Raw genomic sequence first — 26,806 nt, 5'->3', positions numbered from 1 at the left:
AACTGATCATTTATTGTTTTTAATGTTCTCTGTCTTGGGAACAATAGGCCCAAATCCAGCCAAAACTATAGTTATGGATGCAGTGGAAATGGTTAAACTTCTGTCAGGCTTGTATTCAAAACTAAATCACAGCAGGGAGATTTTGCCTCACTTCCTGTCCAGGTTACAGGCTGGCATGTGGAAAGAAAGTAATAGGAACTATTACCATTATTTATTGTATTTCATTTTCTCGGTCTTGATGAACATTAAGCCCAACTGCAGCCATAACTATAGTATTGGATACAGTGGTGAGGGTGAAACGTTTGTCAGGTTTGTATTCAAGGCTACATCACAGCTGGGGAGATTTTGCCTTACTTCCTGTCCAGGTCTCAGGCTGGCATGTGGACAGGAAGTGATAGGAACCAATGTGGGCAAACACTGGAACACAAATTAGAAGAGGAAGAGAGAATTAGAGCCTCAACCAGGTATGTGTTAAGACTACTAATATCTGTAAAGCACAGATGGTGCCTGGTTTTACCCACAACAAGCTTGCAAAGCTCATATTTGAGACCATTTTTTCCTCCCATTTAAGAAACTCACATAAAAAAAAATTCCCGCCACGTGACCTTTTTTTAAACATCTCTTCCACAAAAGACAACTGGTGATCTACCATTGCAGTCTGGGCCTGCTGCCTTGTAAGGTTGTCATCATGAATCTGCCGCTGCATTCTTCAGGACCTGTGAGCACCCTGCCAATAAAAATCCAATGGCAAGTGCCCACATCGCCGCAAAGTAACCCAGCCCCCCAAGCTTTGCAGTTCAGAAGACTTGGGATCCAGCATGTCACATGTACAAATATAAATATTTGGGCAATCAGTTTTTAACTGCCGGTGGCTGTGTGGTAAAAGGCCTGGAAATCAGCTTTCAGAAATGTCCACTAATGCCTCGTTTCCACTGAGCGGAACGGTTCGGGTCGGTACAGTTTGGGAGGGTTAGAATGGTCCGGTCTATTCACTTTCCACTGCAAGTCGGGCCACCAGGGACCATGCGGTGTTTACACCAAATGAGGCGTTTGTTTTGCTCTTTCATTTGACGTGAGCATTGAAGTTTTCCTGTCCGCCAATCAGTGGAATCTACCGTGTGACGCCAGTAGCTCCGCCCTAACCGTACCGTACCCTTTCCTATGGCCCTACATCTGAAGCAGGACCAGGAATGGTGCGGTTTGGTTCGGTTGTATGGGCCACTTTCATAATGGAAACACTCAAATTAGCGTACCGTACCGAACCAACCCGAACTGATCCGCTCAGTGGAAACGAGGCATAAGTGGCTACTCTTTCTTCTCAGAGTCCATAATATGAAGACAATGCAAGCTACAAAATCCAGTAAGGGGCAGCGCAGTCTCTTGCGAAATCCTTTAAACCAGCTGAACTGTATATACACACTGTGGCCACTTTATTAGGTACACCTCATTAACGCAAATATCCAAGCACCAAACCATGTGGCTGCAACTCTACACAAAGCATGCAGACATAGTCAAGAGATTTAGTCGTTTTTCAATCAAACGTTAGAATGGGCTATGTAAGTTTTACCATGAAATAATTTGCATGGTTGTTGAATCATTTTTGAAATTGCTGATCTCCTGGGATTTTCACACTGTAGAGTTTACAGAAAATGGTTTGAAAAACAAGAACTATCCAGTGAATAGTTGTTATTGTTTGATCAAAAATGCCTTATAAAATGAGAGAGAGAGAGGGGTCGGGAGGGAGGGAGGGAGGACTGAAAAGACCCTCTAAAAAACAGGAACTATACAACTACTCATGTAAACTCTGTAAAAAAACACAAGGACAAACCGAGCCTCTGAATGTATAATGGCTTAAAACTTCAAGAAGTTTAACTATAACAACAGAAAAGAAGGCTTTAAGCCTAGTACACGCAACAAATTTCCACCGACCGATCGTCCATCTTTTGTCCAGAGTGGTGTTTTGTTGGTTGGAATGTGCCTAGACTGCACACGAATTTTCCCGCATGACAAAATTCTACTTCAGAAGTGATGTCATGTGTTGGTTTGCTTTCTTTGTGTTCTTTCTTCTCTGAGCATGCCTAGTCTTGCTCATAAGATTTTTCCCTGTCGAAATCTGTACTGACTGCACGAAAATCGGACGTGTTTTGACGGAGGACAAAAATTTTATATCCTGCACACCAGATTTTTTTCGGCCGAAAAGTCGGAGTCGGAAGCATCATACTAACAAGCCGAAAATCGGAGGATCGGTCGTCGGACGAAAATTCCCGGCCGAATTTCGACGCGCGTGTACGAGGCTTTACAAGTGTCACCTAACAAGGAAAATACCTACAGCGGGCATGGGATCCACAAAAGTGGCCATATAAGGCCTCTTGCACACAATACTCCTGTTTGAGCATCTACTTTTTCCAGACGTTTTCTTTTGCATGTATTTGCGCGTATTCGTGCGTATTTGCGTGCATTGAGGCTTAAATTACTGACCAAAAATGCAGATTTTTCTATTTTGTTCTTACTGAAAAATGCACAGCGCTTGTGTACGCGCATGTGTGCACAGGCACATTACAATTAATGGGCTGTATTTTAGCTAAGAAAAAAAAAGCTGTACTGAGCTTTTTCAAGCTGCGAGATGCTCAAACAGGAGTATCGTGTGCAAGAGGCCTAAAGGACTGGAACCTCATTGTCTATGTCTAGTCAGGAATCTCAACATGTAGACATCAGGGTCATAATTATGAGAGATGGAATAGGAGATTCACAGCGTGAATATGTGGCTGGCAAAACTTTGGGATCTGGGTGTTTAAATTTAGCCAGGGAGAATGGTGAGAAGGATTCTGGTATGGTGCCAAAACTATGCTGCAAAGAATTTGCTTTCGGATGTCAAAAAAGGGTCTTACTAAAGCCTCGTACACACGCACCGATTGTTGGCCGACCGATTGGACGTCTTTTGTCCAGTGTTGTTGTGTTGGTTGAAATGTGCCTAGACTGCACATGAATTTTGTCGGCCAACAACAACCAACTGCAGAAGTGATGTCATGTTCTGGTCTACTTTTCGTGTGTTTTTTCTTCTCTGAGCATGCCCAGTCTTGCTCAACTGATTTTTGTCTGCCGAAATCTGTACTGACTGAGGAACAATCGGCCGTTCTGGTGACGGCCAACAAAATTTTTATAGCCTGCACACCAGATTTTGTTCGGCCGAAAAGTCGCAGTCGGTTGTCGGAAGCATCATACTAACAAGCCGATAATCGGCCGATCGAGCGGCGGCCGAAAATTTGCGGCCAACAATCGGTACGTGTGTACGAGGCTTTAGAGAAGAGGTGTACCTAATAAATGGCCACCAAATATAAAGCATCCCAAAAGTCGGCCATTGCAGTAATTTCCCAGGTATTTAGGTTTGCAGACCATTAAACAGATATCGGAAGGAACAAAATAAAGCATGCTGATATTAAAAACTTTATTTATATTTACAACAGTTTAACATAATACTAAGGCATTTCAAGGAGTCCAAGATGGCTCAGTCAGTCACAGGTCACCACATGTTCTCCTTCGATGCTTGTGTGAAGGAGCCCATGAAAGTGCAGAACACAGTGTGGGAATGATCAGTCAGGAGCCCAGTCACATAGCGTAGAGAGAGTTTACAAGATAAAACTGAAAGAAAAGGAATATTTTAACTGTTTACCATGCAGGTCATCTCCACTCATCAGAGGCAGCCATTTCTTAAGGCTCAGACAATTGTTTTGGTGAATATAGCATAAATCAGGCCTATGCCATATAAAGAATGCCCATCCCAATGTGTACAGCTTACTAACAGCACTTTAAAACCCAATATTCAAGAAATATTGCTCAACCCGCTTGTAAAACAAAAAAGACTTTATATTCAATGGCTGTACTTTACAATGATTTAAACCTAACATTCCTTTTAATTATCCTCAAACCAAATTAATTAAAGGGATGATTTGAGCATATCATCTAAATCTGTTTAGCTAAATTAAATAAAATGCTCAGAGGTCTGTTAGACATGGCCGGCTGGACAGCTAATCATAGTCATGGTGAGTATATCATTAACAATGAAGCCTTGCCTGTCTGTAGAAAGGCCACATTGTGGAGTAATTACAAGGAAAACACACCATAGAACCCTCACTGCAAAACAGGGACCTATAGAAAAGAGTAAAAATAATACAGCAGACTGCCCGTCAGGCCACATTATAGTCAACGCCTGATTTCTTGTATTTCCATAATTCCTGACTGCTCACATTTGTGTGCTTCCAGACTCTTGTTGCATTTCCCATAATATATTATAATCTAAGGCTGGGTTCTATGCAGACTCAAGTGCAGTTTCCATTTAGCATTTCAGGCGCTAATTTGACACTTAAATTGCACCTGAACTGGACTGAAAAACACACAGGACCCTTTTTTAATTTGCACCGCAACCGGGTCGCATATTTGTGAACTGTATCCACTTGAAAGCCGGTCTGGTTCACATATAATGCAAATCAAGTGCAATTCAAAACGCATCCGATTCACAGCCAATCCAGAAGGGAGAGTGAACCCTCATAAGGAGTGCTCCCACTCACATAAAGGAGGAGCACAGGTGTGCAGACCCAGGAACACATATGTATAAATCACCACTAGAGAGTCATTGAGAAATGTATGACATTGTTATATGGTTTAAAGGCTAAGTTCACCTTTTGGAGCATGATGTTCTACATTACACCCATATTTAGGGTGTAACATGCCCTCCCCAACACAAACACAGTTTCAGCAATATGTGAATGAGAGAACTAGAAGTCCCATCTTTCACAATGGTAGACAGCTTGCATTTGTCAATAAACTGTAATGGGACTGATTAGTGTGTTCACAGCCCATTCACAAGCCCTATAGCTTTCTGACAGCTCGTACAGAGGTATGGGCTGAAATCGTGGGCAGGGCCGCTGATAGGGAGGGACCACCAGCCCTCTTGTAGGGGGCCCGTGCACACAGGGGGGCCCACACAGAGAGGGGGAATCGTGATGGACAACAAATACAGAAATCTTCCTCCAGAACCTGAATCTGATCTGTCCCTCTCCCTGTGATCAGCTTTTATCTGCTTAGAAAGAGATAGTTGTCCCTCACTAATCCCCCTCCCTGTGTGGGCCCCCCACCCAGCACTGGCTCTAATATTATCTCTGCTCAGGAGTTTATGTGTAACTTTGTTTCTCTCTCTCTCTGTCTCTCTGATCACTGAGCTCCAACTGCACAGCCTGTATATTTTTCTCATCTCATCTTCATTTTTATGTAACATAGTTTTTTTTTTTTTTAGATTTTGCAGGAATTATGTGAGTTATGTTATATTTGTGTCTGCTAATATTGATTTTGTTGTAATTTTAGCTAAATATATCTTTAATATTTTCTTGAGAGGGCCCTGCCAGGTAGTCTGTACGGGCCCCGCAATTTCTAACAGCAGCCCTGGCTGTGGGGCATGGTTGCAAAGCTTAAACACTGCACCCAAGATTCACTGTTCATGGGTTCAATGCTCAACAAGAAAAAATAATAAATGCACATTTTTTTTCTGCAAAAATATGTGCATTTATTATTTTTCCCAAAAGGTGAATTTTTCCTTTAACTCTCCAACACCCAAACAAGTGTTTGGTGGACTGCCCCTTAAAGCTCCTACTGTGCACATAGTCAGGAGCTTTGTGGTACTAACTTTGCCAAAAAAAGAAACTGCCTCCAAAGACTGATACATTCATCTCCAGCAAATCTGAAAAAATATTTCATGTCAGCAAGCAAATTTAAGTCTGTTCATAAAACGTCCACTATCCTGAATTGAGGAATAATCCATCAATTTATGGGATGTGTGATGGATTGAGACATGTGAACACCTTTTGTTATAAAAAAGGCTTTACTGTTCTATGCACTGGTTCAGCGCAGGGTTCTTTTCTTCTCACCATATCTATTTTGGTTATCTGGTCGACCCCCAAGCCCTATTCCATAGAAGCCATGGTTTCCATACACAGCACAGATGGACAAAAAGTCTAAAATTGCTGTATGCAGTTTGCAATAAATGTCTCTAGCTCTACTAGGGCTCTAAGCTCTACTGTGTACCAGCAGTTTCCTCTTATTTTTAGAATTTGTGATGATGAAATGAGACATGTGAATATCTTCAGTTTTAGGAAGGCTTCATTAAGCTTTGCACTAGCTTAGTAAAGGGTTTTTTGGTCCAATTTATTCCTTAACCTTTATAGTTACATATTGTCAGTTTCCCCCAAACAAATCCAAATGAATACAAGATATAAACAAATCTTACATAATTGTGTGGCAATAAGACCTAACATGTAAGGAAAACAATTTGCGCTGCAGGTCATCAATTAGGTAGACTGAGAGTTCAGTCTAGTTTTGTAGAGTTCTGTCCATTACACGGAGTCATAATGACACTGCTAATGTCTTACAGTGGGGGAAATAAGTATTTGATCCCCTGCAGTTTTTGTAAGTTTGCCCATTTACAAAGAAATGAAGGGTCTCTAATTTTTATCATAGGTGTATATTAAATGATGATATATAGAGAATTCCGGGCAAATGGATGTAATTAAGCTAGTTGTTGGCTGCAGCCTACCCAAAATATAGGTAAACTATATCTAGAAAATAGGAATAAGTAGGGTATGTTGGCGCTGCCAGTCTTTATATTAAATGTATGGGAGAAAAATATATCTGATAATACAGAACAAAATATGAATGGTGACTGGTTATAATGTATGTTAGCCCAATCAATGGTACAAATACGTGAGAGAAATAATGGTCCTTATAAACACCAAATGTTTCCAATAATAAGCCACAAATATGTCACAGATAATTAATGGTAAACAATTGACACTGATAAATAATTGATGTGTCTCCTGATGACGTCATTTTGATGACGAAACGCGTAGAGCGTAGGCACGTCAGTTCCGCCCTGTGAGACGCACATCCGGTCGGTGAGGCGCACGGCGTTTCCGGAAACACCGCTACACGAGGGGTTCGCGGTCCCTACTCACCTACGGATGCTGTGTTATGATTTTAAATGTGAGTACTACCTGTATATTTGATAATAAATGGAAAATCTAAACGGTACATCACTATATTAGTGTTTTTTATCTATATACCCTGGATACCGTTTTTGAACACTTTGGAGAGCTGCCTTTGCGATACCCTATATTACATACCGCTTGCTTACTTTAACCAAAAGAGGGAGGAAGTGAGATTTACCCCAGGAGGATTGGAGAGACCTATCGAGATCCATTGAAGGTTTTACCCCATATACTCAACGCTGGTTACCCCTGTAGGGGTGCCGCTCTCTGGTGAGTGCGGGCTATATTGAGAGGGCAGCATGGATTTTCCTCACCCGGCACCCACATCTTGAATCCACCACTGGGACTCACTCCTTCCATATAAGAATTTATTTGGCACCTTATTATACACTATTGCTGCACTTTTCTGGAGGATCATCATATTGATCTTACTTTGTGGACTTTTTTCACCAGATATTTATTACAGACTATATTAATCTCTTGTCTTATTTTAAAACTTATATTGATTTATCCCACCAATTATTTACACCATCACCTTGAATTTTTATGAGATTTTATATAATATTTACTTTGCACAACTCACTACATTTATTTATTTTCTAATTATATTCTCTCACCCGGATATCCATATCCACTACTTATTGGGTAATCTTTTTAGAGGAATAACCTCTAGTGAGTGGTATACACCACTCAGCACCTTTTTTTCACCTGTATACTTGAATATTAAGAACATCACTTGGATATCCTTTAATTCTTTGTCATACAACACTGGCACTGCCACCTAGTGGTTGTATTATTTATTGCACGAGTCACTTTAATTTTTTACCTTTATAATATTCACTTGATTATTACATGAATTGTTTGCACCTATTTACTGTTTACAGTTTTTCAAAGCTATATATTTTTTTTTTTATCTATTTTTCATCAATTATTTATCAGTGTCAATTGTTTACCATTAATTATTTGTGACATATTTGTGGCTTATTATTGGAAACATTTGGTGTTTATAAGGACCATTATTTCTCTCACGTATTTGTACCATTGATTGGGCTAACATACATTATAACCAGTCACTATTCATATTTTGTTCTGTATTATCAGATATATTTTTCTCCCATACATTTAATATAAAGACTGGCAGTGCCAACATACCCTACTTATTCCTATCGTATATTAAATGATAAAGACAGAATATCAACCACAAATCCAGAAAAAAAAAACGATATAAATTATTCTGGCCATTGAAATGAATTAATGCTCAAGTGCTTGACGCACCTAACATGAACGAGCTTTTAGACACGTCAAGCATTTCTTTCTGCAAAAACACTGCTGCTTCCAAAAACGCAGGCAGTAGGGTTTTTTCTGCCTCTAAATGCCTACATGTGCATGGACATAGGCTAACATGGATTGGCGTTTAGAGGCAGAAAACAAAACGCCAGACACCCCCTCACAGACGCCCCCTTCAGAGGACAGCTGTAAGATTAATGGTGACTCCTGGGCCACCTGCAGCCCTCTAAAGCCCTGGCCCACCTGAGCTTGGCCCAAATATACATTTTATTTCAGCTTTTCATTGTAGATTACTGAAAAACGTTAATACAGCTTTATCATATTACATGGCAAGACTGACCATTATGTGAGAAGACATGATGGAAGACATTCATAGAATTAAAAAATTGTATTTGGCAAATTTTATAAGATACTGTAATGTGCATGGACTACATGCAAATGACAGTAACCATAGCAGTTGATTGTAGTTTTTCTGGGTTACTACACATGTATACAGATGATGCACTTTGCAAAGCCTTATAGAATATGCCACAAAGTATTGACTTGGCCTACGTGTCCACCACAACAGCACCGATAAGCTCAGCGGTGCTCCATGTAGTGAGTCACGTGCTTCTCCTGGAAGTATTGGGTATTTTCTTTGGCACCCAGTGCTAAATGGAGAAGTGGGGGAGAGAAGGAAATGCAACTCTATCCCAGAGATGGGGAGAATTAAATCAAAACCGTTACCTTGCCCTTAAAGGGAAAAGCATAAGTTTGCTTTATGTAAAGTTCCGACCACATGGCAGACTAATAAATTACCACTCAGACCATGCGTGGATAGGTATGGGATTGCTGTGGACATCTTTACACATGAGGGTTTGTGATTTAGTACATGAACAGTGAAAACGGAGATGCTATATACAATAAAGCAATGCAAACCGCAATTGCTATATGCAAAGTGTTGTAACTAATGACCACCAAATTTAGTTTAGCTGCATCAGTACATGGCCTGCTGTGGATTTTTAGGCTTTTCACAAACTCATTGCCCTGTCTTACTATTCTTCTCTTTCAGTAACATACATAATGCCATTAAACAGACCACTTACAGCAACATTCTTGTGACTCTCATTTATTATGAGGATGTATCAGCCCACCAACTGAACCAGGACACAAAGCTGGTACAATGTGTCTGGTGTGGCACAATAGCCAATGCCAGGTTAGTATAGACATCTTATAATATAGTAAATGATGGACTGCCCTCAAATACAGTATCTCACAAAAGTGAGTACACCCCTCACATTATGTTCGTGTGACAATACTAAAGAAATTACACTTTGTTACAATGTAAAGTAGTGAGTGTACAGCTTGTATAAAAGCGTAAATTTGCTGTCCCCTCAAAATAACTCAACACACAGCCATTAATGTCTAAACCGCTGGCAAAAAAAGTGAGTACACCCCTAAATGACAATGTCCAAATTGGGCCCAAAGTGTCAATATTTTGTGTGGCCACCATTATTTTCCAGCACTGCCTTAACCCTCTTGGGCATGGAGTTCAGCAGAGCTTCACAGGTTGTCACTGGAGTCCTCTTCCACTCTTCCAGGATGACATCACGGAGCTGGTGGATGTTAGAGACCTTGCGCTCCTCCACCTTTGGTTTAAGGATGCCCCACAGATGCTCATTAGGGTTTAGGTCTGGAGACATGCTTGGCCAGTCCATCACCTTTACCCTCAGCTTCTTTAGCAAGGCAGCGTTCGTCTTGGAGGTGTGTTTGGGGTCATGTTGGAATACTGCCCTGCGGCCCAGTCTCCGAAATGAGGGGATCATGCTCTGCTTTATTATGTCACAGTACATGTTGGCACTCATGGTTCCCTCAATGAACTGTAGCTCCCCAGTACCGGCAGCACTCATGCAGCCCCAGACCATGACACTCCCACCACCATGCTTGTCTGTAGACAGGACACACTTGTCTTTGTACTGCTCACCTGGTTGCTGACACCATCTGAACCAAAAAGTTGATCTTGGTCTCATCAGACCACAGGACATGGTTCCAGTATTCAATCTCCTTAGTCTGCTTGCCTTAAGCAAACTGTTTGTGGGTTTTTGTGCAGTATCTTAGAAGAGGCTTCCTTCTGGAATGACAGCCATGCAGACCAATTTGATGCAGTGTGCGGTGTATGGTCTGAGCACTGACAGGCTGACCCCCCACCCCTTCAACCTCTGCCACAATGCTGACAGCACTCATATGTCTATTTCCCAAAGACAACCTCTGGATATGACGCTGAGCACAAGCACTCAACCTCTTTGGTCGACCATGACAAGGCCTGTTCTGAGCGGAATCTGTCCTGTTAAACCGCTGTATGGTCTTGGCCACCGTGCAGCAGCAGTTTCAGGGCCTTGGCAATCTTCTTATAGCCTAGGCCAGTGATGGCGAACCTTGGCACCCCAGATGTTTTGGAACAACATTTCCCATGATGCTCAACTACACCGCAGAGTGCATGAGCATCATGGGAAATGTAGTTCAAAAACATCTGGGGTGCCAAGGTTCACCATCACTGGCCTAGGCCATCTTTATGAAGAGCAACAATTCTTTTTTTTAGATCCTTCTTTGCCATGAGGTGCCATGTTGAACTTCCAGTGACCAGTATGAGAGAGTGAGACCGATAACACCAAATTTAACACACCTGCTTCTCCATTCACACCTGAGACCTTGTAACACTAATGAGTCACATGACACCGGGGAGGACAAATCGCTAATTGAGCCCAATTTGGACATTTTCACTTAGGGGTGTACTCACTTTTGTTGCCAGCGATTTAGACAATAATGGCTGTGTGTTGAGTTATTTTGAGGGGACAGCAAATTTACACTGTTATACAAGCTGTACACTCACTACTTTACATTGTAGCAAAGTGTAATTTCTTCAGTGTTGTCACATGAAAAGATAGAATAAAACATTTACAAAAATGTGAGGGGTGTACTCACTTTTGTGGGATGCTGTAACTGTATAACTGTACTGCGCTCCACTGAAACAAAACATCCAGAAGCATACAAGTAAAAAATAAAAAAAAGGTCCCAGCTTGGGCTTTGCGTGCTATACATCATAAAAGATTATATGCATAAAATTGGATAATGAAGTAAATGTATTGACACAAAGTACACATGTTGCTGCAAGAGTGAACAAATGTCAATTTTTAGAGGCACTGAACCCGTTAAGAACTTTGAAGAAATTGGCCATAAGTGATTATTTTATTACTGATCACCAATGTTCATAAAACACAGTGGCCGGCTGTCATTAAATGTTAGTGGTGTTAGCTGCCTGCTTTCTAGCATCTGTCCAGTGTTGGGGTGCTGTAACACACAAACCAATCAGGTGCCTGCTTCAGCATGGGCATTCCAGCAAATAACAAACAGGATACAAGTATCATGGGTACGTTACAGTGCGTGCTGCTCCAATTAATGTGTACACGTAATGAATTTTCTAAATGTATTACCTTGTATCTCTCTATTGGGTCTTCCTGTTGCAGTTGACTCTCTCTCATTGCCAAATATTCCTTCTCATACTTCTTCAACTTCTTTGTAGGCACCTGAAAAACAAAATTGTATTACATGTAATGTTACAAGCTTGCCACTAGAGGGACTTCATGCTTGAAAACAGACTTCCGAAAGAATAACTTTGCCCACCAGATGGCAGAATCGACCTCCTAAAAACAGAGAACACCTGCTCTTTAGCCATAGCAACTGGAAGGGAAAAAAAATGTTGCAATAGCTTTGCAGGCATTACAGTTATTTCTTTCACTACTATGTTTTTGCTGTAACAAGCATACACCCTTGCAGTGGCGGCTGGTGAAGTTTTAAGATGGGGGGGCGCAAGACCCCGCCCTTCTATTTTGGCCCCTCCCATTTCTCAGAAGCCACACCCCTTATAGACCCCACCCATTTTGTCCCCTGTATTTTGCTTGCGTGAACCAATTCTCCCAATATATCACATATTAAGGGCTCCATCAGTACTAGTATATCCCATAATAGGGAGCAGGGGCCCTATTATGGGATACACTGACAGAGTGGCACAAACCCCACAGTACAGGCCCCTTGTACAAACCCCACAGTACAGACCCCCTAGCACAGACCACACAGTACATGCCCCCTTTCAATGCAGTGACCAGCGTACATGCCCCCTTTCAATGTAGTGACCAGCGTACATGCCCCTTTCAATGTAGTGACCAGCGTACATGCCCCCTTTCAATGCAGTGACCAGCGTACATGCCCCCTTTCAATGCAGTGACCAGCGTACATGCCCCCTTTCAATGCAGTGACCAGCGTACATGCCCCCTTTCAATGTAGTGACCAGCGTACATGCCCCCTTTCAATGCAGTGACCAGCGTACATGCCCCCTTTCAATGCAGTGACCAGCGTACATGCCCCCTTTCAATGTAGTGACCAGTATACAGGCCCCCTTTCAATGTAGTGACCAGTATACATGCCCCCTTTCAATGCAGTGACCAGCGTACATGCCCCCTTTCAATGTAGTGACCAGCGTACATGCCCCCTTTCAATGCAGTGACCAGCGTACATGCCCCCTTTCAATGTAGTGACCAGCGTACATGCCCCCTTTCAATGCAGTGACCAGCGTACATGCCCCCTTTCAATGCAGTGACCAGCGTACATGCCCCCTTTCAATGTAGTGACCAGCGTACATGCCCCCTTTCAATACAGTGACCAGTATACAGGCCCCCTTTCAATACAGTGACCAGCGTACATGCCCCCTTTCAATGTAGTGACCAGCGTACATGCCCCCTTTCAATGTAGTGACCAGCGTACATGCCCCCTTTCAATGTAGTGACCAGCGTACATGCCCCCATTCAATGTAGTGACCAGTATACAGGCCCCCTTTCAATGTAGTGACCAGTATACAGGCCCCCTTTCAATGTAGTGACCAGCATACATGCCCCCTTTCAATGTAGTGATCAGCGTACATGCCCCCATTCAATGTAGTGACCAGCGTACATGCCCCCTTTCAATGTAGTGACCAGTATACAGGCCCCCATTCAATGCAGTGACCAGCGTACATGCCCCCTTTCAATGTAGTGACCAGCGTACATGCCCCCTTTCAATGCAGTGACCAGCGTACATGCCCCCTTTCAATGTAGTGACCAGCGTACATGCCCCCTTTCAATGCAGTGACCAGCGTACATGCCCCCTTTCAATGTAGTGACCAGCGTACATGCCCCCTTTCAATACAGTGACCAGCGTACATGCCCCCTTTCAATGCAGTGACCAGCGTACATGCCCCCTTTCAATGTAGTGACCAGCGTACATGCCCCCTTTCAATGTAGTGACCAGCGTACATGCCCCCTTTCAATGCAGTGACCAGCGTACATGCCCCCTTTCAATGCAGTGACCAGCGTACATGCCCCCTTTCAATACAGTGACCAGCGTACATGCCCCCTTTCAATGCAGTGACCAGCGTACATGCCCCCTTTCAATGTAGTGACCAGCGTACATGCCCCCTTTCAATGTAGTGACCAGCGTACATGCCCCCATTCAATGTAGTGACCAGCGTACATGCCCCCTTTCAATGTAGTGACCAGTATACAGGCCCCCTTTCAATACAGTGACCAGCGTACATGCCCCCTTTCAATGTAGTGACCAGCGTACATGCCCCCTTTCAATGTAGTGACCAGCGTACATGCCCCCTTTCAATACAGTGACCAGCGTACATGCCCCCTTTCAATGCAGTGACCAGCGTACATGCCCCCTTTCAATGTAGTGACCAGCGTACATGCCCCCTTTCAATGTAGTGACCAGCGTACATGCCCCCATTCAATGTAGTGACCAGCGTACATGCCCCCTTTCAATGTAGTGACCAGTATACAGGCCCCCTTTCAATACAGTGACCAGCGTACATGCCCCCTTTCAATGTAGTGACCAGCGTACATGCCCCCTTTCAATGTAGTGACCAGCGTACATGCCCCCATTCAATGTAGTGACCAGTATACAGGCCCCCTTTCAATGTAGTGACCAGAATACATGCCCCCTTTCAATGTAGTGACCAGCGTACATGCCCCCATTCAATGTAGTGACCAGCGTACATGCCCCCTTTCAATGTAGTGACCAGTATACAGGCCCCCTTTCAATACAGTGACCAGCGTACATGCCCCCTTTCAATGTAGTGACCAGCGTACAGGCCCCCATTCAATGTAGTGACCAGTATACAGGCCCCCTTTCAATGTAGTGACCAGAATACAGGCCCCCTTTCAATGTAGTGACCAGCATACATGCCCCCTTTCAATGTAGTGACCAGCGTACATGCCCCCATTCAATGTAGTGACCAGCGTACATGCCCCCTTTCAATGTAGTGACCAGTATACAGGCCCCCTTTCAATACAGTGACCAGCGTACATGCCCCCTTTCAATGTAGTGACCAGCGTACAGGCCCCCATTCAATGTAGTGACCAGTATACATGCCCCCTGCAGAGGTATGGGAGTGGGAGAGATGGGATCAGGCAAAGGGATGGCGGTGGGAGGGATGGTCATGGGATGAGGCAGAGCAGAGGGGGATGGCGGTGGAAAGGCTGGATGGATGGATGGATGGATGGTCATGGCCCATGATGACCATCCATCCAGCCTTTCCACCGCCATCCCCCTCTGCTCTGCCTCATCCCATGACTCATGGGATGAGGCAGAGCATAGGGGGATGGCGGTGGAAAAGCTGGATGGATGGTCATGGAGGACTGACAGGACAGGAGGACCACGAGGACTCACCGGTGGTGATGTCTTCTTCCAGCAGATGACCTCCGGTGGTCTGGTCTCCTCTCCGGTGCCGCCGTCACTCCCGTCCGGTGTCCACCCGACTCCATCGCCCGCGGTCCGGTCCACTGCTGCGAGTGACGTCAGCGGGGTCAGCGTTGGATGTCCTGGATGCTGTGATTGGTCCAGGCTGGAGGCTGGACCAATCACAGCCAGGAATCCACGAAGTGGGGGTTTCCAAGGAATCTGCCTTGCGCCCAGGTTACGCCCCCCACGCCCCCCAGAAGGCAGCCAATCGGCGCCTCTTCTGGGTGGTAACCCCACCCCCCCACCCCCTCCACATCGGCTGGCGGCGGCGGCGGCGAACGCAATTTTTTTTTTTTTTCAAACTTTATTGCTCGTTTTGCAATCTTTTTTTTTTTTTTATCTTTTTTTTTTTTCTTCCTTTTTTCAGGGGGGGCGGCGCCCTGGCGCCCCCTATGCACCGGCCGCCACTGCACCCTTGTAATGCAATTTTATCAAGGTGTGTCATCAAAGAATGTCAACTGTAAAACTTGTAACAAAGTGCACATTTAAAAGTATAGGGCAATATCAAACTAAAATAAATACATTTGTAAGCTGGTAAAAACAGCCATAAAATCCAATAGAAAGCGTACTGTGGCCCACACCCATATCCGGATAACATCTACAGGCCTCTCCTGATGAACTGGCAAAATTTCCATCATATGTCCATGGGTAGTCTCCGATTGCGACCAGCAGGAACAACCCATATATCACTAACCCACTTTAATAAAACATAATTAACATACTGATACAGATTAGAGTGATAACAGCTAAAGTCAGGACCTGCTGTGAACAACATGGGCGTCATATGTCCCTATATAATGTTTAAAAAAGTATTAAATCCCTTGTAAAATGCACTGATACCATGGCCATGCCTGGGATCCATTGATACCATACCATGCCTGGGATCCATTGATACCATACCATGCCTAGGATACATTGATACCATACCATGCCTGGAATACATTGATACCATACCATGCCTAGGATACATTGATACCATACCATGCCTGGAATACATTGATACCATACCATGCCTAGGATACATTGATACCATACCATGTCTGGGATACATTGATACCATACCATGCCTGGGATACATTGATACCATACCATGGCTGGGATACATTGATACCATACCATGCCTGGGATACATTGATACCATACCATGCCTGATCTAAACACCACTCAAATGTGAAATGATGCCACTATGACTATACCATGCAATGTTCCTGTAAGATCCTGCAGATAAAGCCTGCTATACATGGTTCGAAATTAGTAGAGTTCAGCAGGAACCAGCCAAGATTCGATCCACTTATGTACAGGCTGATTGTACCAAAGTTGATCCATCGATCGACTTGGGTACAACTAGCCTGATGTATTTTTTACATGCGATTACTGCCAACAGGGAAGGCTTCACTATCAGTAATCATTGTGTTCTGCGGGCCGGGAAGGATACCCGCACCCCCCTTTGTTTTTTGGGAATCAAACGATTTTCTTTTCTTTCACCCATATTGGTATTGAAAATAAGAAAATCTAACCATCTATGGCCGGTTTAAAGTGTTATTAAACCCACAACATTAAAATCAGTCTGTATATGCAGTAAAGCACGCTTGGTATATTCACTGTGGAACCTAAGAAGTCAATCCTCTGCATCCTTTCTGGTCCATGCTGACCGAATGTTGTTCTGTAAGGGTCTGGCATGGAATTGAGCATAGGGAATGGCTCCGAATGTGGACACCATCTTCCCTAATAGCTTTATGCAAAGACGTACAGAAAGATACCCTTGCCTTCTTACGGATGGAACCAGATCCTTCAGGTCTTTATTGATGGCAAGAATACATTTTCCTGTATTGTGTCCTCAAGGAAACCCAGATATTCCAGATGCTGGACCGGCTGTAATGCTGACTTTGCCAAGTTCAGGATCCAAACCAGACATTCTAAGAACTGTACTGTTTGGAAAACATTTCGGCTTAGAGCCAGAGCCGATCGATCTATTAGTAATAGTTTGTCTAGATATCCTATCACTGATTTCCCTTGAGGCGTTAAGAGTGGCCAATACTGGAGCTAGGATCTTTGTGAGCACTCTTGGAGCCTGTGGCTAATCAGAAGGGCAGGGCCACAAACTTAAAATGACAGTTTTCTACTGCAAAGCATAAAAACCTTTGATGGGCCAGAAATATAGGCATGTGAAGACACGCACCCTTGATGTCTATAGATGCTAGAAATTCTTCTCCCTGTAGGGAGGCCATGACTGAACAAATTGACTCCATACCGAAAGTATGAATGTTCAGAAACTGGTTCAGAGCTTTGAGATCCAGAATAGATCTCACATCTCCGTTCGGCCTGGGGACTACGAAAAGATTTGAGTAAAAACCCTTTAATCTTTTGATCTCTGGAACCTCTGTAAACACTCTTTGGGACCCTAACTGGTCCAGAGCCAGAAAGAGAGATCTTCTTTTTAGAGCATCTGCAGGTATGTCCGACTTTACAAACCGAGGATGCAGGAACACCTGAAATGCCAGTTTGCATCCCTGCGAGATGGTGGAAATAACCCAGTTGTCCTGAATTATTTCTACCCAGACCTTTGAGAACCGTAGCATCCCCCCCCCCCCACCCGATTGAGTGGGGGCGCCTCTTCACAAGGTAGGCTTAGAGGTAGACTTGGTAGATCTCTGGGCCCAGGGTTTCTTCTGCCCTTGCCCTGAAGGCTTGGTTCTACCAGATGGCAGGGTCAACTGCCTGGGATTAGAAGCACCAGGAGTGCTGGGAATCGTAAAAGAAGGGGACGTTTGCGTTTCCTTTTAACAGGCAGCAACACACTCCCCCCCCAAAATCTTTTTGATATACTTATCCAGATCATCACCAAATAGGCTTTCTCCATTAAAAGGGAAAGCCCCAGCCAGCAACTTTTTACACTGTAATTCCGCAGACCAGCTTTTTAGCCAAAGGATTCTGCACATATGCACTGTTAAAAGAGCAAACCATGACATGCTGCATGGAGTCTTTAAGAGCATCCACTGCAAAACAAAGTGCGGGATAGATCTGTAAAATCTTCCACAGACTCTCCTTGAGAAGGAACCGTCCTGGACACTCGCTTAATATGGTCTTTTAAAGACCACTGCTGGTTATATCGCAGACCCTGCAACAGCAAAGGAGGATTTTAGTAAAGATTCCAACTTCTTATCACCTGGATCTTTAAAAACCTGGGCATTATCCACAGGACAAAATTCAACTTTTGATAACTGAAGGGCAGCATCCACAGTAGGTATAATCCATTTTTTAGTGAATTTTTCCTCCATAGGATGCAATAGTGAAAACCTTTTAGGAGGAACAAAAATCCTACCAGGATGATCCCAATCAGCATACATTACCTGATCCAAGAGCAGATAAAAGGGGAAAGCCGGAGGACTATGAGGAGGGTGTAATGAGCTTAGAGAGGAAAGAGAGACTTCAGACATCTCTAAGGGAGGAAATTTGTATCCAAACCGGACCATTTCAGTGAGAGACTGAATTAACAATCCCTGGGTTTGAGAGGCTGAGTAGGACTCCTCAGATCCTGACTCCCCAGAAATAGACTCAGCTTGATATTTTTTAGGGTCCTCCACAGCTGCTTCTTCCACATCCCCTGCTCAATCCTGAACAGGTGGTGGCTCAGGTAAGTGGGATTTATCACATTTCCTCCCTCCTTACAATGCTGCAATCATGCCAGCAATCTAACCTTTAATGCTGGCTAAAGCTGATGCCAAATTGTCTTTGGTGACGTAGGTTGCAACAGAAGGACTAGGAGTAGCTTCTATGCCTGACAACCGAAAGAGCTCAGATTGGCTAATCGCCTCTGGCTCTTCAGGGGGAGAAGACACAGAGGAAGCACGGCTAGGACCATCAGGTGGCATCACAGTGCCCCTTCCAGCTGTGACCCCCCTCCCCCGCCCTTTTTCGGTGGGACATTGCTTTTAGGCTAGACAATCTTGTGGTACTAACTTTAGTGTACTCAAGGCTTGTGTCAAGCTATACAGCTGATCAAACACAGCACTTATTATCCAAAAGATACAGAACCTGTCTGTGCCAGTAAACATACATCCACAGTGACTCACGCAACCCAGCTGCTGCTGCTCTGTGATCCCTCTAACCTCTGACAGAGGCTTGCGAGTTGAAAACTCTTGTTTAAGAATCGTACCGCTTGTGGTTGAACTGCACATGCGTGGTGTGCTACGTGGCGTCCACGTGCATGCCAATCGCGTCCAGACACGCCCCTCTTGCTCCAAGTGTACGCTTGTGTATAAATGGCGAAGATTCGCACACGGGTGAAAGATTCTTCGCTACAGACACGCCACTGAAGGTGTTGCTTGACCAGAGCTTTCCGAGGAGACAAATGCGTGGGCGCTTTCGCGCCAAGGCGAAAACAACATGCCAACAACATGGGATGAGAGCAGCTTAGGCAGACAGGTGCTTTGTCACAGCTGATACCTTCAAGTGATCAGCACAGGCTGAAAACAGAGTGTTTAAACAAACTCCTGCTGTTTTGCAAAGGCAAAGAGAAATGTTTAAACCAGAAGGTGCTTTAACATAGCTGATGCACCTACTGTTTTGCACATGGAGAGCAAACATATGTTTAAACAAACAAGGTGTAGTATGACACTGCTGATACACTCATTGCTTTGCACATAAAAAGCAAAATATGTTTAAACAAACAAGGTGTGCTTTAACATAGCTAATACACCCATTGTCTCTTACAGAGACCACATGTCACCCGGTCTGTTATCTTTTAAGGGAACAGTGCATAAAAATATTTTTACAAATATTTTGTAAAGTGGACTTACCAGTCCCGCTGCAGGATTCTGTCTTGTAACAAGAATCCAATCTTCACCCTTCACACTGAGCTTTGTCACTTGCCGACCTTCAAGGACTGGGTCCCCTTGTTTTTGAGGGGCCACTTCCTTGGACCTGTAGAGCACCCTGCCGGAGCGCCTTTGGAATTGGTTTTACCAATGGTCCGGGTCCCAGGGTCCAGTGCCTAAAAAGGAAAACTTTACAGGCAAAACCTTGTATCTGCTTTCCTAAGGCTAAGGTAAAATCCTTTTAGTCTGACTTTTTTGGGTTGATCTGATTGTTAACCCCTTAGATTCAGAGATCTTTAATCGGGGTATAAAGCATAATCTTCTTTCTTCTTTTTTGAAAAAAAAAAAAACATCAAAAAATGTGGGGTCTCTCTCTACCGTGACCAATGACTTTTACCGGCGAAAAAACTGAGGTACTTCCCGTGTAGGAGGGGTTATATAGCGGGACAGTTTGTCTGATTGGTTGCCAGTGTTCATTCACCTGAATATGGTGAATATGGTAATGAATATGGCTCTGTGTCCCGTGATGGGCGAAAAAGAAAATTGCATTTCCATGTTTCGTGTACTGTGGGGGACCAGATATAGTGAATGCAGGGTCCTGGGTTTAGTAACACTAACTTCATAACCTAGGTAAGATTTTGAAGCACGTAGAAAGATAAGCAGCAATTTTACACTTTCTTTCTTAAAGGGAACATGGTAACATAAAAGCAGGCATGAATCCCAATTTGGCTTCAAGAGTGGAAATATGCTTTAAAGAGGTCAACTGACCGTTTAAGAGTTCCAAATTTGGCTGTAAACATTTTAACACGGCCGATATTAAAGGATATTCTGTTTCCACAATCTATGAAATGTCGTCTTATGAGGCCATACAATAGCACATTGTTAGACAACTAGCTAATCTACAGTTGAGATTTAATTAGCCAAACTCAAGCTGAGCTGTCCATTTATAGGGCAGAGAAAAGTCTTGTGACGGCCTGCAAATTCCTTGTTAATGAAAGGATAAAAATAATTTTCAGAAAAAGGTACATTCAGGATAAAATGTATGAGACATCGGTCGCATAGACTGCACATTACAGGAATTCATAACCTGTGTCAGTTGTTAAACTCCTGTACTCCTGTAGCAAACAACTGATGCGACAGCGGATGACGGGGAAATTGGACAATGGGCTTGGCTTTTCCAATATGCTTCGGCTCAACTTGGAAGGATCACTCCAGATACATTGCGGCAAGAATAGGTGGTGCAGCAAATCACAAGCAAAAAAGAAGGGGCAAGTCAGCAAGAGAGGTAGTCTTTATCTGTTTAAAGGATGGGCTTAACAGGGAATGGGCCTCATCTTCCAATAAGTACCCTCAAACCATCTTCATTTAGCACACTATAGATCTTCCCTCTTTGCACTGTCCCATGTTTTCCATCACTGCATATTTGCCAAAATTTACTGAAAATATGGGGAGGAAATGCTGATAGTTTGTATGCTACACCCCGCTTCTTCTCTGTCCCCAACCCAACCCCCTCCAGGAGGACAGGACAAGCAATGGTGACACTAAGGAAAAAATGGTGACACTGACCTGCAGATATACAGTATGGACAACTATGTCCAAGTTGACACACAGCAAATGTCATCACATTTTGAGCGGCTACCAAACCCAATGCCAAGTTAGCTTTGGTACCTGGCCAGGTAATTAAAAACTTTAAGAGGAAATAAAGTCTTGAACAAAAGGACATTGAAATACTCAAATAATCTGAGTAAATGTTAAACCATGAACTCCATTTTTAACAGACTGGAATAACATCAGTGAGCATGCATTTTGAGCCTGAAGGTACATTTTTGACACTATTTTCTATTTACACCATATTTTACTGATGGCATTTTGTGTTGGCTTTCTGTATGTCAAAGAATACATCTCTGAACGACTGAGGAACTCAAATCAAATACAAGGCAAGCCACTTGGAAAAAGTATAATCTCCAATGAATTCATAGGGGTCTGAGCTGACTAATGGGCCATACACACTATAAGATTTTCTGAAGACCTTTTCCTTTAGATTTACCAAAACCATATAATATGAGGTCAAACCTAAACACTTTCAATGTGTATGCAATCTGGCAGGCCCTTGCACTACATAGAAAAGGTAAATCTGAAGGAAAAAGTCTTCAGAAAATCTTATAGTGTGTATGGCCCTTTACAGGCTTGTTTAGGGAGAGAGGGGAACCATGGACTGTAACCACTGTGCAGCACCACATGTATGCCTCTATGGGCAAATACAATTACAAACAACATTTCAGTTTAAAATGATAGATCTATCATCATGTAATCAAAGAAATAAAAATAAAGTGTCATGCTTTATTTCAAGTTTAGACAGGAGGCTACATCTGTATAGAGGCCAACGTCTTTGAAACCACCAGCTAAAACCATTTTAACCTCCTATATGTAAATAAGGCATCAATGGCTCTCAATTCTGAAGGATATATGAGAGATGCTGTAACGCTCCTGCGTTTTTAGTATAGGCTGGATTTGCAGCTGCAAAATCTCCACTCAGTAGTCATGTAGAGATGTGTTGAATACCAGATCCAACTCTCCAGGACTCATCACCGTGGTCCTGTCAGCTTCAACATACAGATATATACACACTCAATGAGATGTTCCTGGAGTGATAGGATGTATATGATAGTATGAAGGTGATGTGCTGAAGGGACAGGTGTGAACAGTGACAAGGATGGTAATCACTTGATAGGTTTTGTATAGGAGAGTTCAAGATGTTATTTAGAAATGCAGATAGGTTAGTATCGAGTATGCTAGCAGGTGGTGAGGACAGCAGATGACAAATACAGGATAGACTAACCCAGTGCAAGGATAGATAGTAGTAGACAGGAGAGCTAGCAATCTATGCAGCAGTGCAGATGATAGATGGTAGTAGGCTGAAGAGCTAGCAATCTATGTAACAGTGCAGATGATAGGATAGTATAGATAGGTAGTAACAGTCCTTAAAGTGCATAGGTAGATAGTGCAATAAGGTTATGGAGGGTTCCCCTGCGGGGTACTTATCACTTGTAATGTTAGTAGTTTAGAGAGGTCCAGTAGATGAGGAATGATCCGGTAGCGAGATACAGGGATCAGTAGCGAGGTTCCGGTCTGCTCCAGGTAAAGGGAATGGCTGGAGGTTCCGATCGAGAGACAGGCTTGAAAGCATGTGGGTAACAAGGCAGGTTGAACGAACAATGTGAGTGAGACCGCCGGCGGTTGAAATAGCCGCTCTGCGGCGCTCAGCAGTAACATCATCGTTCTTAAAGGTATATGCGTACCACCTGAAGAGAAAGGTGGGACGCATTACAGAGTAAAGTGGTGATTAAGGGTACCGGAGGTACCAGAATCTTACAGATGCTCTGTCATTTATAAAATCGGTTTTCAATGTCTTACACCTCCCTCCAGCACAACGTCTGCACTGACACATAAAATTAGTCAGTTGTTCCACCTTATGCCCCCCATGTGTCAAACCACTGCTTAAAGGTCACTTATAAATTGTATGTGTAGTAATTTCCACCAAAACTCATTCCTTCCACTGCTAAAATGGGTTTTAGGTTTTAAGTCTATGATTAAAGGAGAAATGCACTTTTAAAAAAAGGTTTTTACTCCCAGCATGCAATGAGCCCGGTCTTAAAGCATCATTATTAGTCTAAAAAATCCCTTTTATAGCAGCTACCTGCCACATAAGGTGTTTTATATTTCTATTATTTCTACTGCCATATAGTATATTTTATATACTTCAGTACACTCTTCGACACTTTTGCTTTAGTTTTATTCTCTCACCCACCGGAGGATACAGCAATTATGAACGGTTCAGAAGATTAAAGCCACAGTATGCAAAAGGGGAACCAGGCATGTACCCTGAATTACTATTATAGCAAGGCCATAATCCTACCTGTGCACAGATTTCAGAGAGTGCTACAACACTTGAGGATACAAACAACTCCCTGTTCTGGCAAGGCAAACCTTGGATTTGTATACACCTGACATCTATACCTCCAACAGCAAATCTGATGAGGAGGGAAGGCCATGGATAGAATACCAGTTTCTAAATAAAAATGCACTTGCACCTTTAAGTGAGGTACCACATGAAACCAATCAGTGGACAATTAAATCAATGTCGTAAACACAGCAAGTGTGATAACACAGGACATTTACTAATTTAACCATTAATTACCAATAACAGCAGCTAGATTTTTTACAGCCCACCTAAATTGGGTCAGCAGGAGGGCAATGGGACTTCAAAAAGGCTTTGCCTGCATTACCAAATACTCTTAAACTTCCAAGGCAGGTTGGATTACCCTTGTTGGCTGTGAGAATAATGCCTCATTCACACGTTCAGATAATCGTACGACTTATTGTGCGCAATTTGTTGCATGATACTGATATCGAATTCAACAATGTGTACTAACCGTATAATTTTTGCCGTACGATTCTGAAAAAGCTTCCTGGTTGCGTAGCTACGTATCGGATAGTGCAAAACAAAAACAATGGCAGCCAGGCTTTTTCCGGGTATTTTTTGTGCTTCTGATCATTCGTGGTCTTTATCTATCAATTTTTAGCGGACGCATACTGCACTGATTAAACGATTGTCGTTCGCTAGGCTATCGTATGACAAATGTTCTCATGTTTGTCCCTTCGGATTTTGTTGGACAAACTGTCGTGATCGGCTGTCGAAAGCTGTGTACTAACGATCAGATTATCGTGCAATCAAATCGAAAGCAATTATTTTGAACGATTATCTGAACGTGTGTACGAGGCATTACTTCCGTAATACTGGCATTTTTTAATGATGCTTTCTATAAATAAAAGGCAACATGGAGCCTGTAGTAAGCGTTCCAGCGTCTACAGCAAGCGTGTTACAAAAACTACAGATTACTGACAGCAAGCGTGTTCCAGAAACTACAGAATACTGACAAAGCGACTACAGTAGGCTGGAGCACTACACCCTCAAAAAAATAAAAAAAAAACAAAACGTAACTTAGTGTGCTCCCTTTCCACTAGACTAAAAAAATCACCATATGATGGCTCCACAGCGATCTCTGGTCTTTACACTATTGATGGCGCTCAATAAGTAGCTTTCCCTGGATGGAGCCTTTCAGCAGCCAGATATTGGTGGCCTGACCTAGATTCCAATGAAAGTAAAAAGAAAGCCTTGTTCACTTCACTGCCAACCTCAGATGGCAGCCGATACGGCTCACCCAGCCTGCAACGCAGCAATGTGGCCAGATCAGGGTGATTATCACCATAGATATAGTTATGTTAACCCTTATAGCAAAAGGCACACAGGCTGATGGAATATCACTTTTATAGAATATGTTTCAACCCAACAATCACCAAACCTCTCCTCTCCTGACTGCGGGCCTCTAAAACCTCAATCACATCCTGTACATACACTTAATTACAATTGTCCTGGCTTAGAAAGCTCATTAGAATTAATTTACAAGAAAGTATCTATGAAGATGCAATGAACCAAATAATAGGCCTGCACATTTCTATACACCTACAAAGGGCATCCTCAATCCCAGCATGCCATAGAGCAATGCCCTAAATAAACATCACACTGAAGTTGGGGGGCCTTATATGATTAACCTACATCTTGCACCCATACAAGTGCCACACTCATTAAGGAAAAAAAAGTCACATCAATGTCACTATCTAGTGTAATTATGCAGAGCCTGTAGAATTTATTTATATCCAAGGTTTTCCCTCCAGTCTACTACATAGAGTACACTGCATACATATGACTTCACAACACATAAAACTAGCAAGAGGCACCATGAATCTTCTTCTCCAGTGGTCAGGCTGCAATATTGTAGAAAGTCACAAGGTAAGAGGCTGATCTGTGTCAGACATTTGTGAACACTGATACAAACTGTACAGGCATCCAGGTTCCTGACCTGGCCACCAGGGTGGAGCTGGGACAACATGGTCGGGGCTGGCCAGGGTAGAAGAGTCTCCAGTGGGGCACGGGACCAGCCTCAGCTTCTACAATTGTGACACAAGTCATATTGTAATTAAATATAAAAAATGACCCTTCCTTTTAAAACTGCAGCTGCTGTAATTTTCTGAAAATGCAATGCAATATGGCTACCTGGAGGTGTACTGAACACCCCCCAGAAACAATTTCCTGCTTGTGTGATTGGCTCACTGATTTTCCCAGAAGTCTGCACTAAGATACAAGTCAGATTTCTGGCATCCCCTGCAGGGTGTTAAAACAGTTTTAAAAATAAAAAATTTAAATAAAAAGGAAATAAAACATTTTTAAAGGTTCCCCCGTCCTTGTGAACTTGCACACAAAAGAAAACTCATACCTAAGTCAGGCCCGCAAATGAAAACGGTGTTCAAATCACAAATGTGAGGTATCACCGTGACTGTCAGAGCGAGAGCAATAATTCTAGCGAAGGACTCCTCTGTAACTCTAAACTGGTAACCGTTAAAAATTTTTAAAGCGTTGCCTATGGAGATTTTTAAGTATTGTAGTTTGTCGCAATTCCACGAGTGTGCGCAATTTTAAACTGTAACATGTTGGGTATCTTTTTTACTTGGTGTTACATCTGTCACAATATCCCAAAAATTTGGGCTAACTTTACGGTTTAGTTTTTTTAAACTCAGTAAAATGTATTTTTTACCAAAAAACATGCGTTTGAAAGACTGCTGCGCAAATACCGCGTGGCAAAAAATACTACAACAACCACCATTTTTTTGTCGAGACTTTGCAAACAAAAAATATATATCTATATATATATATATCTATATATATATATATATATATATATATATATGTAATGTTTGGAGGTTCTAAGTAATTTTCTAGCAAAAAATACAGATTTT

General features: G+C 43.0%; 1 protein-coding gene across 5 annotated transcripts in view; it reads right to left on the bottom strand.

Moving 5' to 3' along the window:
* RABGAP1L (RAB GTPase activating protein 1 like) overlaps nucleotides 1-26,806 on the bottom strand; it is a 588,371-nt gene that overhangs the window by 25,926 nt on the left and 535,639 nt on the right. For 3 of the 5 annotated variants that reach the window (XM_082265880.1, XM_082265882.1, XM_082265883.1), the window contains one exon: nucleotides 11,792-11,884. In XM_082265880.1, coding sequence (XP_082122006.1) covers nucleotides 11,792-11,884 — 93 coding nt within the window. Of the gene's footprint in view, nucleotides 1-3,443; nucleotides 3,640-11,791; nucleotides 11,885-26,806 lie in introns of those variants that run through there. The other 2 variants (XM_082265884.1, XM_082265881.1) reach the window with 2 other exon arrangements.

The sequence above is a fragment of the Pelophylax lessonae genome (assembly GCF_965119305.1).
Source record: "Pelophylax lessonae genome assembly, chromosome: 8".
NCBI classification, from domain to species: domain Eukaryota; kingdom Metazoa; phylum Chordata; class Amphibia; order Anura; family Ranidae; genus Pelophylax; species Pelophylax lessonae.
Note: the sequence above shows the minus strand (reverse complement) of the source record. Positions and strands in the feature narration are given on the sequence as shown.